The 17,600-nt window shown below is 45.3% G+C and overlaps 1 protein-coding gene across 5 annotated transcripts in view; it reads left to right on the top strand.

Annotated features, from left to right (window-relative positions):
* Window positions 1-12,160, top strand: part of MAB21L3 (mab-21 like 3) — a 37,281-nt gene extending 25,121 nt beyond the window's left edge. For 2 of the 5 annotated variants that reach the window (XM_075765130.1, XM_075765136.1), the window contains exons 3-6: window positions 3,970-4,261; window positions 7,065-7,246; window positions 8,034-8,228; window positions 10,931-12,160. In XM_075765130.1, the coding sequence (XP_075621245.1) occupies window positions 3,970-4,261; window positions 7,065-7,246; window positions 8,034-8,228; window positions 10,931-11,164 (903 nt within the window). In that variant the 3' untranslated portion in view covers window positions 11,165-12,160. Of the gene's footprint in view, window positions 1-1,349; window positions 1,422-3,969; window positions 4,262-7,064; window positions 7,247-8,033; window positions 8,229-8,541; window positions 9,242-10,930 lie in introns of those variants that run through there. The other 3 variants (XM_075765120.1, XM_075765135.1, XM_075765137.1) reach the window with 3 other exon arrangements.
* Window positions 12,161-17,600: the final 5,440 nt, after the last annotated feature.

Below are 17,600 nucleotides of genomic sequence, written 5' to 3'. Positions count from 1 at the left end.
TTTACATACTCTAGCTACGTCAACCCTTATACTAAAATGCAGCCAGTTATGGATTAAAACACATCAAACATGTAAAAGCATGAGGCAACTTTTGCAGCAGTCCAGGATTGAAAGGATTAACTCTGTGTGTATCAAGCAGCTGGAAGGGTATGGAGGTGGAGGCGGAATATAATCATCCAGTCTGAAATGTGGCTATTGCTCTAGGGACAAACACATTCAGATTTAGATCTTTTCTGGAATTTTGTGTATCCCACAGTATGTGGCCTTGCCAGTAGGAATGACCACAGTGACGTATAACGGTGCCACATCCTGGTCCACTGTTCCTTAGTGCCATAGTCTGCCATCCACATCTCGTGCTGGAACAAACCTGTTTGACTAATGAAATTTGACAAGACCAGGGTCAGGGAAAAATTTCTGTTCTGGAGAACAAAGCAGAACACAACAAAGGCAATCTATACTGAACAGTCATGTGGTATTACAGTAGGCTGATCTGAACAACCTCTGCTTAAAAGGAATCACCAAAATTGGTTTTCTTAAAAAATAGCAGATTTGTAATTCATAGTTAACTTAACCCAGTGCTGTAAATCTGTGATAGTCACACTAGGAGGGCCTGAGTAACTGTCCTGTAGTACGGGGCAGCAAAGAATGGGTTAATAAGAAATAATTTTGACTTGGGCTGTTCTGCTTCCGAAAAATAGAATCACTGCTGGCATAACTCAACATAGAGGAGACATATCAAGGGAAAGCAAATGTATTAACTGTTCTGTTTAATTTTGCAACATTTTTTTTCCTGTCAAATTTACAGCAGCTTTTCAGAACTTTCAATGTCTGATTAAGAGGACTTAATTTAACATGGTAAGGAGTCTAGATTTGTTGAGAAGCTATAAGCCTCCTTCCAAACATACAAGGCTGGGTGGGGAATACAGAAGAAAAGTCTTTAGATATTCAGTGTTTTTCTGTAACCCAGGGGACAAAAAGTCAAAATCTTTAATAAAAAATTTGAAATAAATCTCAGATGGACAAAATGGAGTATTTTATTTTTAAAACTTTTAAGTGTTGGTTTTAGTTGTGGCCCACCATTTTTGCAGCTGTCACCTGTGCAGGGCTGATGCAAAGGCTGTGGAGGCTTCAGTAAGGCGTAATGAGCAGGTTAGCGTCCAGAGTAATTACTAGTACAGCACTGCCAAACGGCATTGCCAAGCGTTTAACTCTGTAATCATGGTGCGGAGGGGGGGGGTTCCTTTAACAAATAGGCTCGAAGGAAGCTTGCAGCTTTGCTCTCTGAGTGACCTGGCACATGCTTTCTCTCTGTTCTGTGTACTTCTTGTTTTCCTTTCTGCTTCTCTCAGGATCAGCCAGCTTTACTGGCCAAGTGGTCAGCTATGCTTCGGGGGAAGCGCCCATTCCACCCATCCATCCAGGTACAAAGCCTTCCTGCCACCTGGTGCCTGCCGGTCCGCATGCCTGCTTCCTCCCCTCCCACCCTCTTCTCCAGACAACTTCACCCACCTAGCCGATCCTCCCATGACTATTTCATCCTCTCTGCAAGAGACTTGTTTTTTGGTTTTTTGGGGTTTTTTTTGCTGAAAGCATAAATATTTGATTTCTAACCTAACTCTTCTGCCTCCTTGGGATATCCTGGTCAGAATCGCAAGAATGAGCCTGTATTTAATTTGCCCAGCATACTGCAGGCAGGTTTTCAATACAGCAGGATTGTCCATAAGTTACACACCCCAGAATGTGAGGGTCTTGTTCAAGCCTGTGACTTGCTGGGGCCCGTGGTCTGCATGTGACGTGCAAGATCATTGTGTGACAGAGCATAGGTGTGGGACTGTGATTTGTTTAGGCCAAGAGGATGCCATCTGCCCAGCTTTACGGTGCTATCTCCAGCCTTGTGATTTCCGGTGTTTCCAGGCGGAGGGGCCTTGTGACTTGTATTTGAAGGTACTCACATAACACCTGCAGCTCTTCTCTTTATAATCTGTGAGGTGCCAGTGCCTACAAGTCAGCGTCTTGGTATGGGAAAGAATGGTTGTTTATCTGCAAATGTGTTTGAGGCAGTGAGATGAGCAGTAACTGCATGACAGCCATTGCATTTTTTCCTTAGGGGCCTAGCACTTTGTTCCTGAGCTGCTCACAGGATCTCCCAACCCCACCAAACCTGACTTGTGCAGGTCAGCTTGGTCTGCAATGTCATCCTTCCAATATTCTCCTGCCTTTAGGTGGTTTATATTTGACAAAAGAAGGGCTTTCTGGTGTTTCCTTTGCCATTTCTGTGCTTCTTGATGGCCATCTTTTCTATTTCAAATCTCTTGCCAGGGAGTAGAGAAGACCGGCTGCTCCCTGTGGGAGAGGGAGCCGGGAGATGAGCATGACAACATGGCAGCACCTGCCCCATGGTCCCCAAGTGAGGCAGACCTAGGGAGGGCAGCTGAGGGCAGCCCAGAGTCTGGATTGTCAGGCAAGCTTGTGCTGATAAGGCAGGTCTGAGGTCAAGCCAGGAACACTCATCAGTGTCAGGATCAGGCCCAATAACAGTAACCAGGGTCAGATGCAGTTTATTGATTGCTAGCAAGTCCACAGTGGCCAAGTAGGTCTGAGGTAGGACAGCAAGGTCTATGGCCAGGTGCAGGCATAGCTGTCACACGGCTGGAGACCAGCACTATGACATTGCCCAGCGGTGAGCTGAAATGAGGGTCCCTGGCCCATGGGCAGAAGGTGTGGGTAGAAGCCCTCAAAGCCTGTTAGTGCCCTCAGGACCCTGGCACCTCTGCAATAATATTTTAAATCACCTGAGCTACCAGGAAGGCCACCGGAATGTTTTGGATTATTACAGGAGAGTGACAAGGGTGTTTCATTCACCTCGAGGTAACCATCTTGCAACAGCTGTCATTTCACATCCTGCTGGTGCAGCAGCTTCACCTTATTAATGCCAATGTCAGTTAGGCTTGGTGGCAAGCGGAGTTGAAAAGCTTCTGAGTCAACACGGCAAAAATCTGAAGGAGTTTGAATGCCCTCTCTGAATACTTGGAGCCACAATCACCAAATGCTTCCAAACTAGTGTTTGGAGATATCTGGCTATGTCCTGGGCCAGTAGGAGGTTTCATGGTATTTGTGTCACTTTTTTCACCCTTTGCAAATACTGGTTCTGCACTGATTTTATTGGAAAATGGTCATTCCCAAAGTGAGGCCAATTATTGTCTTGTAAACAAGCCTGCTTGTGGCTTTGTTATCCATTGGCTACTGTTTCCATCCTTACGCTGTTTCTGGCTCCTGCTCAGCAGGAGACGCAGTTTCATACAGTATGGCTGGCCAAGACCTGGCCTTAATTTCTGAGAGCGCCAGTGCCTGTGTAGGCTTAGGCATGACACTCGCATCACGTCTCTCTTAAAGGACAGTCATGCAGAGTGAAACACTTGTAAAATGAATGGGCCGTAGCCTTATTTTACTAATGTCTGTAGTGGACTTTGAAAGAGATCGGAAAAGTGTACTTTTTGCCATGGTGATTACTACTATTGAGCTCTAGGCTTACCTCTAGTAACTGTCCTGACGTAATAACTTGCATTATTTTGTTTCCCTTTGCTGGATCTCAAAATGTGCTCTCTGATGCTTTCCTGCTCCTTGGAAACTGCTAGTTATTACAGCTCATGCAATTGCAGACTAGCAATAACAAGGAACATGGCAGGTGTGGTGGCAAATTGGTCAGTGCACTTTTGTCTCCTATGGGCCATGGCTGTCACATCAGACTCGTTCTAACACAATTTTCTCTTAGTCTGTGTACCTCCAAAGTAACCCTCAGACAGGCATGGAACAGGTCCCGGCTGTATTCAATTGATCCCATTGTACCATGGCTTTTCCTTCTCTCCGAAGCCCACAGTTTTACCTATTACTTCCTTAACCCTCTTTTCCTTACTTCAGGCTCATGGATCTGCCCTTGTGTCCTCTCTCAATCTCTCTGCACTCTCCTAGGTCTTAGCACCCAGCCAATTCCTCATCACAGTCCCTCTGCGTGGCCTGACCGGCTACAGGGAATGCCAGGTACGGCACTGGCGTTATTACACCATGCATGGAGCCAAGCTCCTCTCCTCCGTGCGGGACCCTGAGGAATTGCATCAATGGCTGGAGGTGGAGCAGTTCTCAAAAAGCCTTCAGCAGTGGCATGAAACGGATGTCAACATTGAAGGAGATCTGGTTCCGGCCAAAGTCCTTATCGTCTTCCGGGAGCTGGTGGAGAAGTCGATTATCTCCTGTAACCTCTCCAGTGAGTTTAGTGGGGACAGGTATAAGGGGAACTGGCTGTATTCTACAGCTGACAGAGGGAAACTGTCGCACACACAAAGTGTTTGTTTGACTCACATGATCAGAAGTTAAAAAAACAACAAACCCCTTCAAAATCAGGGAGCCTTTAGCCCATTGCAGTGATGCATGTGGACCTGCATTGAAGATAGAATTAAGTAGTCTTTGGGCTCTTCATACCCAAGATGTTGCTCCTTTCCTAGGAATTTGTCTAGTGTCTTCAGCAACACCACCCTTACAGTTCAACCAAGATGTAACTCAGATTTTCAGAACGTTGAGGGATTTGTTTGGGAAAAATCTTTTTCTACCACAGCACCTGCAATATATCTAGACTATCAAGGAAGATAGTATAGGAAAATTGGCTACAGGGTAGCTGCATAAGTCAGGGAAGAAAGTGCTTGAAGATGTGTATAGGGCAGATAATGCTCTGAGGAAACATCAGCTGCCCATAGCTTTCCAGCATGGGGTGGGGGGAACTAAGTAGGACTTCTACTTAAGCAAAGTCTGCTGGACAAGAGCTCTTTTCCCCAGTGTCCAGGCTGCTCCAGTCCTGTTCAGCAGAACTAGACTCAGGAAGTTTGCTGGTCCCTCTGTGAGCAATTCGAAGTGTCTGTTTATTTCCTGTGGCTATTTATACTGGAAGGGCTGATTACTGATGTAACGCAACCAGTGGTGCATGCAACATGCCTTCATAGCTGTAACAACTGTAGCAAGATGCTGTCTGAACAGTGATCCTCATGCTTAATTCCTAGAGGCGTGTTATAGCCTTCAGCTACTGAACTCTTGGCTTGGTCCAAGCTAAATAGTCTATGTCCATTTTTTCGCATTAAGATACTGTGACATGATCGAATGCAGACTGTGGTGCCTCTTCTCATAGCAAGTTTCCAGGATGACTTTACTCTTCAGCAGCCTGATATGGGTCTTCCGTATTCCAGAGAAACAGGAGCTATTTCCACTCATCTGATTGCACTCTGAATTTTAGTCACAGGAGAAAACATGTTAAAGTCAACCTCACTAGATCATTGCATTCTTCCAGGAAATATTTGTTATCATAGAAATGGAAAGGTTGATGGGATCGAAATTTCACCATTGAGGCTCACAGAAAAGACCAGATGGAATGGGCTTGCATCTGAGGGTTTACTTATGTGAAAGTCATTGTGAAAACCTGCCATTGTGTCTAGCAGCAGTACATCAAGTTGTTGAGCCAGGAGAGGTATTTCCAAGGGACCCAGGAAGTGATGTTTGGGCTGATGCCTTTTTGTAAGGTCAGCCGGGAGGAGACTGACACAGAGGAGATGAGCTAAGATGAAGTCAGGAGGACATTTTTGTTAATTTCTGAGAAGAATGAACTTCCTTCATCCCACAGTACAATTAAAGTTGCAGCAAAATTTCCCTGGTTTCATTGCTTCCCTATTTTTTAATTCTTTTAGCACCAGCAAAACCAGAGTTTTTGACGTGTCTCACTTTTCATTAGTGGAAAAACAGGTAGCATAATTGTGATGCTTTTGGAAATGCTGTGAATATATTTACATGCTGACACAACGGTTGCTCTAATGCTTTTCAGCTGCTAGGGATCCCTGCTGAGGGCTTGGGAGCGGTACAGTTCCTGTTTTGGTGCCAGGCTAGTTAGGGAACTTACAGGCAGATTTTATAACTCAGGGTTAAGTTCTGGTTGGGATGGATTCCACTATTTGCAAGGTAATTCACCCCTGCACTTCCTGGAGGAGATGCTAAATTACCATTGGGAGTAGGCAGATGTTTGCTTTGTGAGAGTCGATGATGTTCATCACTGTCCCTTCAAGTCGGTGTGTGGGGTCCTTGTGGAATTGCTCCTTAGCCCATGCCAATCAAAATGAGGTGCATTAGCACACTAGTACTTAACCTGCTTATGGTAATCTGCTCTGTCTTTTACTTCAGTGGGTTAGAGCATGATCACGCAATTGACTCAGCTGGCAAAGTTGAAGGGACAGTGATCCTGCCATAGTGACAGGGAAAGCTGGAGACAGAAACTTCTTCCATGAATGCAGCTAGGCCAACAGGAAACATCTCGCTAAGTCCATTAGTTGCAGCTTTCATTCCTTTCTGCTCTCTTAGAGCATGTTGTTCCTGGAGATGAGCCACTCTTCTTTCACTGAGGAAACTTCTTTCTTCCAAATCACCACAGAACTAATTCTTTTTGACACTCAGCAGTCCCAGTGTGGCAAGCAGTTAGCCCTTTTTGTATGACTGCTCTGCACAACAGGCCATAAATTCTGGCATTGTCCTCCGTGCAAGTGCATCTCCAGAAACAGAACTTACAGATACACCACAAAACATTCTGAATGACTGGCAAGGGGAAGTCATTTGGTCTGATCACAGGTTCTCTGAAGGAATAAGGAGATCTTTAGATATGAAGTGTTCATGATCTGGTCCCCTCTAATCTGCAGTGATCTCCTTTTTCTGTACCATTAGAAACGTTAGGTTGCACCAGTTGTCTATCAGTATTTTTAAGAAGCTGGTCCTAGGATTTAAGAGGACCTACAGAGGAAAACAAAAGCAAGGTAATTGAGTATAAAAATTGAGACCTTAGTTGTTCCTTCTTCTTCTTCCTGTCCTCATTCCCCAGGGTAGGTTAAGACAATAAGTTTTTTCTTGTATTCTGCTTATGGCACTGAAGAGAAAGTGTTAGGCCACAACAATAGAACTCGACGGCCCTAGACAGCTCTTTGCTTGGCTTGTGGAAAAGGACCTTCTCCTCTTTATGATCTTCTCTTGCTGTTCCTTCACAGGTAAAGTGACAGTGCTGGAGAGCTTCAGCTCAGTGGTCCGGGTGGCTGTGGAGACGTCAGAATCCCAAGTCGAGGTGGAGCTGGTCCCTGCTGTGGAGATTCCAACTTGCTGGCCTGAGAAAGCCCGGTGGCCTCGTTGCTTTAAGCGTTGGCCTTCCCAGGAAAAAGTGCAGTGCATCAAGGTGAACAGCGTAAAAAGCACTATTAACTCCGTGCCAGAATTTACCTTACAGGTGTCTCACAGTGCTGACAGCAGTTTGCCAACTGAAGGACTGCATGGCAGGCAACAGTGTGGTTGGAAGGTGTATTCTCTAGAGAAGCAATATTTCAAAGTATTCTGTCAGATTTTATTTGGAATTTTTTCTGCCCTTATGGTGGTGAATTCTATGGAAGAAAAACAGAGTTAACTGTTTATTGCATGAGCATCTCACACACAGCTCTGCCTGAGTAGCTCAGTGGTGACATGCATCATTCTTGCTGTTCTGCTCTGTCTCATGCAAGCCTTCTGCAAATGGGCTGCTATCTTGCAGTTTTCCCTCTGGCCTAATCCCATCTTTCCCTACAAAGCTCATGGCTGGATTCTGGCACTCCAGCTCAGCCCCAGCTGCCATGTTCCTGCAGGTCCAGTTACACCTTCTAGTGCTGCTCCTCTCATGCACGACCTGATGCTCCACAGCAAAGTGCCTGCAGAGCTGTGCCTCTGCTTTAGTAGCACTGTGGTATTGCACCTGGTGGCTCTAGAGATGGATCTTCTGGGAGTAATTGATGTCAGCAATGAGGAAACAAAGCAAATCACACAGTCATTTGACTAGGAATTAGGACTGGAGCATGATACGTGTTTGCTGCCACTGCTAACCCTGTTTAGAATACACTTTGAGAGATGTCACGCATCCTTTTTGTAACATCTCTCTGTGTTGCTCAGAGAAGTTTTCCTCCAATCTGGTGTCACACTTCCCCCTTTATCCACAGTCACTTGGTTTTGACCTTTTGGCCCGCTCCAATTATCACTGGCAGCTCTGCTTCTCCCGTGCCGAGCATATACTCATGGAAGGACTTGATGAAGATGGTGGTTGTCGCATGAAGTGCTTCAGGGTCATGAGGCAGATGAAGGAAGATGTCTGGTGTACTGGAAATAAGCCTGTCATCACAGCTTATCACCTTCAGGTAGGCATCACCATGATACCAAGACACGGTCCCAGTATCTGTTGCAGGAGTTTCCATCCAGTAATGTCAAAATATCATGGTGTAAATCACTGTAGTGCCTATGTTAACTTGCAAGGTAAATGTCAAAACTGTAGTACCATTTCATTGCTTTACAGTGGCAAGAAGTTCAGTAAATATATGTTCCAAACTTCAACAAGAAACTAAAGCCTGTAGGAACATTATGATTGTAGCAATTTAAATAATGTTAGAATTGGGGCCCCCTGCTCTGTTTTGACTTCACATAGGCATTGTATTACTGTCTTTAATTGCACAGTTACCTCCTGCTTTTTGACTATCCCAGCCATCCATATCCATCTGTCTATCATCTGGAGGAAAATTGTGCATTTGTCTTTGCGGATGTGCACCAAGCAAAATTCTCTTAGGTGAGCGGTATTTCACGAATGAGGTGCAAACTGATGGTTCTGGTGATGTTTCACCTGGAGTGGGAAGAAAGAGGAAAAGTGGTGGTAGCATCCTCCCTGCACATACTTCAGGGTTCAGTAGTTACTGATCTTTTGGTGTCCAAAACCAGATGCAAGGCCTAGATTGCTCCTAAAGAAAAGATTGTGGCCATCAAATATTATTATAGTCATGGGACTAATCTAAGTCAAGATAGAGTCAAAAAAGAGTTGATGAGGCTGGTTATAGCTTAGCAGAATGCAAAACTTCATGGTGCCTGTAAGAACAACCTGGTTGAAAAACTCTCAAAGTTAGGAGAAAGTGGAAAACCATTTAACCATTAGTAACGATCTCTTTTTCTGGCTCAAGGAGAAGAGGTGCAGGAAGTGCTTTGCATGGACTCTTGATCAAGATAAAAAGCTCTTTAGAAGCTCTTCAGTTCCTTACTGTAACTGCACTTCAGGCTTTTACCATAAGAGAGGATTGGTTTACCAGACAGAAGGAATGCTTTGACATTACTTACATTTAAAAAAAAAAAAAAAAGAGAGAAAAAAAAAGAGAAAAAAAAAACAGGGGAAAAAAAGAGACAAAAGAGAGGGAAAAAAAAAAAAGAGAGAGAGAAATGGTCAGTTGAGAAACCAGCAGCTGATCAGATATTTAGTGTTTGGGTTTTTTACATTATTAGGTTTCCACTGTCTGAGGTATCTGATAATTACGATTAAACAAGACTCCTCATGAAAAAAAGCCCTCTATGACAGAGGAAATCCTTCCCCCAGAAGTTGTGAAAGCCTTAGAGGACCAAGTCAGCACACTCGTTATGCTTACCTCCATAGGAATGAAGCTCAAGATCGGAAAGTCTGAAAAGATCTAGGTACGTTTTGAAAGCCAACTCTATGCCTCCAGTAGAGAGCTGGCAGTTAGGGACGGTTCAGTAAATACTGGGGATAGATCACCTGTTTGGCACCTGACTGGAAAGGCAACACTATTTTCCTTGCCTCCAGAAACTTCATTGCAACTGCTGCCCATGGATCTTGCTGAAGTAATTTTAGTGTGACGAAAGGTAACTGCTCTGCAGTTCTCCAAGGAGTAGCTCTCGCAGAGTTACATCTTGAATTCCTCACTATGTCTTTTGTTCCCTGGCAACAATAAAAAAAAAAAGTCCTTGTGGTTATTGCAGCTGTGAACAAAAATTGTTCACATTTGAAAAGCTATCTGAGAAGAAATTCCTCAGCACTACAACTATTGCAATGCCTGCTGGAGGAAAACACCAAGCCAGGCAATCCAGAATAGTGTGGTTTATTTTGACAAAATTCTGCCTCGAAAGAAACAGAGGAGTTGAGGGCTGTAATTTGGCCACATCTCACAGTGTCTGTGGGTCTCTTTTTAGGTTGCTGAATCTGCAAAATAAAATTGAGATTCAGAGGACGCTAAGGAACTTAGCAGAATTATTGAACCGAGAGAGGTGACTTTTTACTTTTAAAACTGATTTCAGGTTGCCCGAGGCAGTCGGTGTGGCTTTTTTGGTAGAATAAGTGTAAAGACCTCCAGAAAATTCTTCTCAGTCATAGGAAAGTATGTAAAAATGCAATGTGGGCAGCATAAAAATAATACTATAAGAACAATAATCATATGCATTTCATTATTTTAACTATGGATTTCTCAAATGTAAACATAAAATAGACTTGGGGAAATAGAACAAAGTGCATGCTGTTAGTATCATGTGTCAGAAAAACACAGGCTGCACTTGACCAGAAAGCATGCCCTGCACCTGCAATAGTTGCTTGGAAAATCTGTTCAGGATGCAGATTCGTGTGCATCTTCAGTACAAATACAGCTGAAGCAATCAATTATGTTAATTCTTCTCTCCCTCCTTGTACCTACTGGCTTCTATACTTGTATAACAGGCCATTTTCTACAGCTGAAAATGCCTGGCATTTTGACAGAGGCTCCTGCAGGAGGATGGAGAATAGGCTAAGATTATTTTAGCAAGACCATTTTCCTTGGGCTTCTGCTGCAGTCAATGGAGTGGGGCTCCTCTGGGAAGAGATCCTAACCAGGCATGTCAGAGTTGCTCTGCCCGATCCCCAGAGGAGACTTCAGTTGCGATCCTTCCATCGCAGAAATGTTAACACGGGGAAATAGCAGTGCGAGTCTCTGATTTCCAAGGCTGTCAGCCACTTACCAGCACTAAAACTGCCTTAGTAAGCTGTGTGAGCCCTCGACAGAACCTCTAACACCTCTTCTCTCCCATCTGCTTCTTGCAGACAGTGCTATTCTGGACGTGTGAAAAATACCCACGCACCAAGGATTGGCGCTGCTTCCCTGAAGCCTTTCTAAGGCTGGTGCAGAAGCTGCACAAGTGTGTAAGCCAGCACTTCCTCAAGCATTACTTTGTCAAGAACACCAATCTGCTCAAATATGCCAACACCAGTGACCTGGACTTGGTGGCCAGCAAGCTTGCAGTCTTCTTGGAGAACCCCGTCTTCTGCCTGGACTGAGGCAGGAAAAGGCCTCCTCACCCCAACCCTGATCCCCTGCCTCCTCTCCCCACCTGTGGTTGTTCTTCGTGTCCTTCCAGTAGATGTTGCAGCTGGCTTTGTAAGACACTTGGCACATGCAGCGTGAAAGAGAAGCGTCAAGCTGGCAGCAGTGGGCGGTGAAAACTGATGGGAGGTATCGCTTGATGCCCAGCTGATCTAATTTGCTTTCAGCAGTGACAGCCTGCCTGGAAGCTACAGCCGGTGAAACCCAACTTTCCGTGTCAGTCGGAACAGGCAACTGCCTTGTTCTCTGTCTCTAGTCTTGTGGCACCTAAGCAGAAAGACAGTGCGGTGAAGTCTCGCCCTGCTGCCTATCTGCTGTGTAACCTAGCACACGTATTGTTGCTGCCCCTCCTTTTCTCACAAGGACAGCGGGTTTAATTCCCTATTTACCTCACAGACCAGCTCTGCAGAAGAGCAGAGGAACATTTCTGAAGTGTACTGAAGCTGGAAGCTTTCTCAGAGGCACTTTGATGCCTCCATCTCCAATTAAATGGGATCCTGCCCCAGTACAAAGATAACCATGCTGCTAGCGTTGAATAGCTCCAGGGAAGCAAGAGGAGGAACAGCGGGTTTTGCCTCCTCCTCCTTTTTCTCTCCTCTACTTCCAGTTTTCTTCCAGTTGCTTCAAATGTATTTTCTTCATGTTCGCCTTTGCCAGTTGTGTTAGTGCCATACAACCAGGGGGCTTTGCCAGAGCAGATTTCACTCCCACCCCTGGCTCCATCCAGCAGGCTGGAGGAGGAGCAGGTCTTTCCTTAGTTGTTAGCACCCGTGTATTTTTGGGTGGTGTACAGAAGGAGAATATTCTTCAAAGGCTGTTAGCTCCAAAACCCTCAGTGCTTTTAATATTATGGATGTTTAAAAAGAAAATCGCTTTTAGTGTTTCAAAAGAACAGAGTTCAAGAATGAGTTTAAAGAATGTTGGGTTTAATGCTATTAAATCACTAAAACTAAACCAAAGTGGGCTTTTTTTTTTTACACCTGGCAAGAAAGTATCTCCTTTGCCAAAGGAGGTGGCAGAAATAGGATTTGCAGCCCATACTCTAGGGAGCTGCTGCAGTGGATGGGCTGCAAGATGACAATCCGTGGCAGAACATCTCCCCCTTGTGTCAAACTGTGGTCTAACCACGTATCTTTAGCACCGCTTCTGCCTTCTGGCTTGATTTTGTACGCGGGAGCACATTTGCAAGTCCATGGGGCCTGGTGGGATTCACCCCAGAGTGCTGAAGGAGCTGGCAGATGTTATGGCAGGGCCACTCTAGATCATCTACCAAAGGTCTTGGGGAGCCTGGGGAGGTCCCTGCTGACTGGAAGCTAGCCAGTGTTAGTCCCATCTACAACAAGGGTGTGAGGGAAGAACTCCGGGAACTACAGACCTGTTAGCGTAACCTCAGTTCCTGGTAAAATTATGGATTAGATTATACGGGGTACTATTGGAAGGCATTTAAAGAACAATGCAATCATCGGGCACAGTCACCATGGGTTCACAAAGGGAAAATCCTGTTTAACTAATTTGATATCCTTCCATGATAAGGTCACCCACCCAGTGGGTGAAGGGAAGGTGGTGGATGTAGTTTTTCTGGATTTTGATACTATCCTTCATGGTATCCTTCTGGACAGGTTGTCCAACTGTGGGATGAGTGGGTTCATGGTGCGCTGGGTGAAGAACTGGCTGAAGCGCAGAGCTCAAAGGGCTGTAGTGAATGGGGCTACATCTGGCTGGTGACCATCACTAGCGCTGTTCCTCAGGGTTCAATTCTAGGGCCAGTCCTGTTCAATGCATTTATCCATGATCTGGATGCAGGAGTTGAAGGCACCATTACCAACTTTGCTGACCATACCAAGCTGGGAGGTGCTGCTGACTCTCTTGAAGGACAAGAGGCCTTGCAGAGGGATCTAGATAGATTGGAGCACTGGGCTATGATTAATGGGATGAAATTTAACAAGTCCTGATGTCGGATTCTGCACCCGGGATGGAGTAATGTCGGGCACAAGTATAAATCGGGAGAGGAGCAGCTGAAGAGCAGCCCTGCAGAAAGGGGTCTGGGGGTGCTGGCTGACAGCAGTGTGCCCTGGCAGCCAGGAGGGCAAACCCCATCCTGGGGCACATCAAACACAGCGTAACCAGCCGGTCAAAGAGTGATTATCCTGCTGCGTTCAGCGTTGGTGCGGCCTCACCTGGAGTACTGTGTGCAGTTCTGGGCCCCACGGTTTAAGAAGGATGTGAAGGTCCTTGAATGCATCCAGAGGACGGCAGCAAAGCTGGTTCAAGGGCTGGAAGGCATGTCCTGTGAGGAGCGGCTGAGGGCTTTGGGCTTGTCTAGTTTGGAGAGAAGGAGGCTGAGGGGCAACCTCAGTGCTCTCTGCAGCTTCCTGAGGAGGGGAAGTGGAGAGGGAGGTGCTGAGCTCTTCTCCCTGGGATCCAGTGACAGGGCACAAGGGACTGGTTCAAAGCTGCGCCAGGGGAGGTTCAGACTGGACATTAGGAACCATTTCTTTACCGAGAGGGTGTTCAAACACTGGGACAGGCTTCCTAGAGAGGTTGTCGATGCCCCAAGGCTGTCAGTGTTGAAGAGGCGTTTGGACAATGCCCTTAATAACATGCTTTATCTTGGTCAGCCCTGAAGGCGTCAGGCAGTTGGACTAGATGATTGTTGTAGGTCCCTTCCAACTGAAATTGTTCTGTTCTATTCTATTCCTTATTCTTCACCCAAGTGTAGGAGGAGGCTTTCTTCTACAGTTAATTCTTTAGCAGAGAAGATATGGGTCAGGCAGGATCCCAGCTGCGTGGTCATTCTTGTACTGGTCTCCTGCATCAGATCTCACTGTGTGCAGACCTGTCCCTACCATGAAACCAGCACCCTCTTTGCTCAGGACCTGGAAATACCCTCCAAGTCGCCTTTCCACAGGGGTAACCGCATTGTGTTTTGAACAGGTAACTTCTTTTGCTAAACTTGTGTACTCCAGGCTCATTTCTAAATGGGGCACAAGTGGCAGTTTCGTGATGACACACCCCCTCTATTGCAACGTGGCTAGCCTGTTTCTGGTGAGCAGAGCTGTTTCGGTAAAAAGCAAAGAGATGCCAATCTGCCAAGCAGAGTCAGGCAGCTGTGACAAGTAATGTCTCCCGTTTCGTCTTGGCTTTTGTCTTATAGTTGAACAGCTAGCTTCTGAAATTGGAGGAGGGCAAATGGAGTTTGAAAGGACAGTGAAAAATGTTCAGGGCTCTTAATCACAAGTTTCATACTGTAGGGCCTTGATGTGTGATTCATTTGGGATTTAGTTGTGTCTGTCAAAGACTTTATCTCCCTTTGTAGCCAGAGGGAAAAGTGGTTTTGTGGTGATATCTTAACTTAGCTGCAGCTGTGTATAAGCGCCCTCAGTTGCTGCGGTTCACAGCCTGCTGTGAAGTGAAATGGTGGGCACGCACAGCGTGCTGCAGAGCCCTGAGTGGAAGGTACTGCTGCTCTGCCAGGGCAGCAGCCTCTCACAGCCAGGAATGAATCAGCAAAGCTAGTAAGTAAGCACATAATGATGGACCCCCAGCTTTGAGCCAAGTCTGATCATTTTTTTCTCTCTTGTTGATACACAGGCAAAGGCACCAGCTAGCATATGCTGCCACAGGGACTTTCATCATGACTGTATAAAACAAAAGATCTGCCCTGGATCAGTTGCTACTGACTACAAAGGCACAGAACAACAATCCCCAGCTTTTTCTCCAGAACAGCAAGACACGACACAACTGGCCACTAGCAAAGGGTGAGGGAAAAGGTTTTGAAGGAAGAACTAATATGTTCATTGGAGTAGTTGAATACAAGAAATAATTCCGTCTCAGAGATAAGTTGGGGGTACACTGTATTCTATCTTGTATGATCTAGTGCAGGTCTGGTTGGGTGATTCAAAAAACCTTGCCCAATTTACTTGTTGCATTTCTTATCACAGTAAACTTTCTGCAAATAGCTTTTCACTTATATATCCAGCCTGATTGCAAAATCATGCCCTTATCCCAAGGTTTTCCTCAAAGAAAGGATATCACATTGTATTTTGGCTACAGAAAAAGTTTTATGTTTCATATTTTTAATTTTTCTTTTAAAAAAGTGAGCATCTTGACAAATACAGACTTTCTTGAAGTACATTAAATTTAATCAAAAGCTCTGGCTTTGATCAGAGCATCGGGAAGGAATATGATGACCATTCGTTCTCCCTCTCTTTTTAACTGCTTTCATGAGTATTTGCTGACTCCCAAAGGCACTATCAGGAAAAGAAGGAGAATTCTTGACTTTCATAATTTCTTTATAGTTGGCTGTGATTTTTGCTTACCTCTCAGTTTTGCTTTCTCTCCTTAACTGAATTATTGTCTTTCAAACAAGAAGGGGCAAACAGTGGCCAAAAGGGAACTGTCTTGCATGCATATGAAGCACAACGCTCAAGAACAACAGACATTCCCAAACCATTCGCATAAGCAGAAGGAGGAGAAATTCAAATGCATATTTGTGATGAGACATGGGGTGCAATGAGTGTTCACAGAAATCCTCTGTTCAGGGGACATGAAACAGCAACTATAAGAGAATTTCAGCTGGCTCACGGCTGAGCTCTTGGCCACCGTTGCCTTCGCACAAGGTGATGGCACTTGAGGCTACGGGGCATTCTTAACCCTCACCGCAGTCACCATTGCTCCATCTATCAGAAACTTCAGTTTGAAATGTGCTGCGCTGTTACCATATAAAACCTTACAAAATTTGTGATGTTTTAGTCCTTTTACACTCTCTGCCTTTTAAGTCACTAGAGGGCAATGTCTCTCTCAAACATGCACACCGATCCAGGATCTCACTTGCTCTTAAAATCAGCATCTTGTTAGTAATCATTGAACTGAGACAAATGAACTCGATTAATTTAATGCTAAATTCTATTGCCAAGAAGGAGAGAGGGAAAGAGACCACGAGAGAGCTTTCTAATAAATAGCAGGACTCAGGTAAAAAGTCTCTCAGATCCGGGAACCGCTCCAAGAGCCAGAATATGGATTTATTGCTTTCTGCAGCAAAAGATGGGCTTGCAGTAATTCCCAACAGGCTTGGTTTGGGGAGAGCACCAACAAGCAAAGTGCAGGCAGGGTTCTGGGAAGGAGTGAACTTGCGGGAATAGCCACCACCCTGCCCCGTCAGAGCACGTGTCCTTCCCTCTCTCTGTGGGGCTGGGCCTGCTGAGAAGGCAACATGACCGTGACTCCCACATGTGCCTACCTCCCAGGAACCTCTGCCTCCCTCTTTTTCTCCTTCTGCTTCCCTCCCTGACAAGAGATATTTTTTCTAAACAGGGTTTCTGATCCATTTTCTGCCATCCATTTGGCTCTGGTGGGAATGGTAATTTCTGAGTGCACATCGTCTCTCCTTTATGTCACAGGACACAGGTGTACGCAGAGGCCATTACAAACCATCTACCCCCCTGCCCTTACGTTCCATCTTTAATTTGGAGTGATGCCCAGCAATGAAGTTAGAGTACCTTGGAAACTATATATACCTCTGAGCAAAACTGGGACATGGACAGTGACAGATAACAGGCTAATTTTGCCTTCACACTAAATATTTTTTTCCCTTCCAATGCTAGGATTGCTGATTTTGAGGATACACTTCTTTTTTATTATTATTTCCATCCCCCCTGCCCCAGACTCTCATCTGAGGCCCTTGCAATGTCACGTAAGACAGTGACACAGTACCAATGCCCAAAACACGGTAAGAGATCTCACTCATCCTGTCAGGCCAGCCTTTGCCATTGCCATAGGTGGTGTGTGGTGCCCTTGACCTTTTTAGTGGTCTGACTTCTCTGGCTGGAGGAAGATGTGCAGTCTCAAATAAAATTAAACAGCTCCAGGTAGCAAATGTATTTTAGCCTATTCTGACCCAAGCTGTTGCAGCACAAAGAAATGGAGGATGCTTTTCTCATGACACAGGTATTTGTTAGTTCTGCTCCAAGCAACACCTTTGGTCTGAGAGAAAGGACAGGATCAGAGGCTGGCTTTGAAAGCATCTCCTGGAAGGGTGATGAGGAATGCACAGATGCTACCAGAGACCAGGCCTGTGGAGAGTGCAGAATGTATTTTGCACAGGAAAGATTCTCTAATTTACCCTTATCATCCTCACAAATAGAAATTACAAGGAAATGCATCAAGGAAAGAATTAATCAGATTGAAAGGCTCTGTAGTAATTAGAAAAAAAAGAATGGCATCTTCTCAGGCTCCCCTGGGTGGTGGTAATTAGCAGCTGCACAACCGTGTGCAAGTTTTCTGGATTAAAAAGCTAAATATCTTCTTGTTTCCTTTCTTAGAGAAGCCACTCTTGGAATCGGTCAGGTACACAGACCAACATCTCAAAGAAATATGCATCAAGCCTCCTCC

The sequence above is a fragment of the Balearica regulorum genome, chromosome 1 (genome assembly GCF_011004875.1).
Source record: "Balearica regulorum gibbericeps isolate bBalReg1 chromosome 1, bBalReg1.pri, whole genome shotgun sequence".
In the NCBI taxonomy this organism is placed as follows: domain Eukaryota; kingdom Metazoa; phylum Chordata; class Aves; order Gruiformes; family Gruidae; genus Balearica; species Balearica regulorum.
Note: the sequence above shows the minus strand (reverse complement) of the source record. Positions and strands in the feature narration are given on the sequence as shown.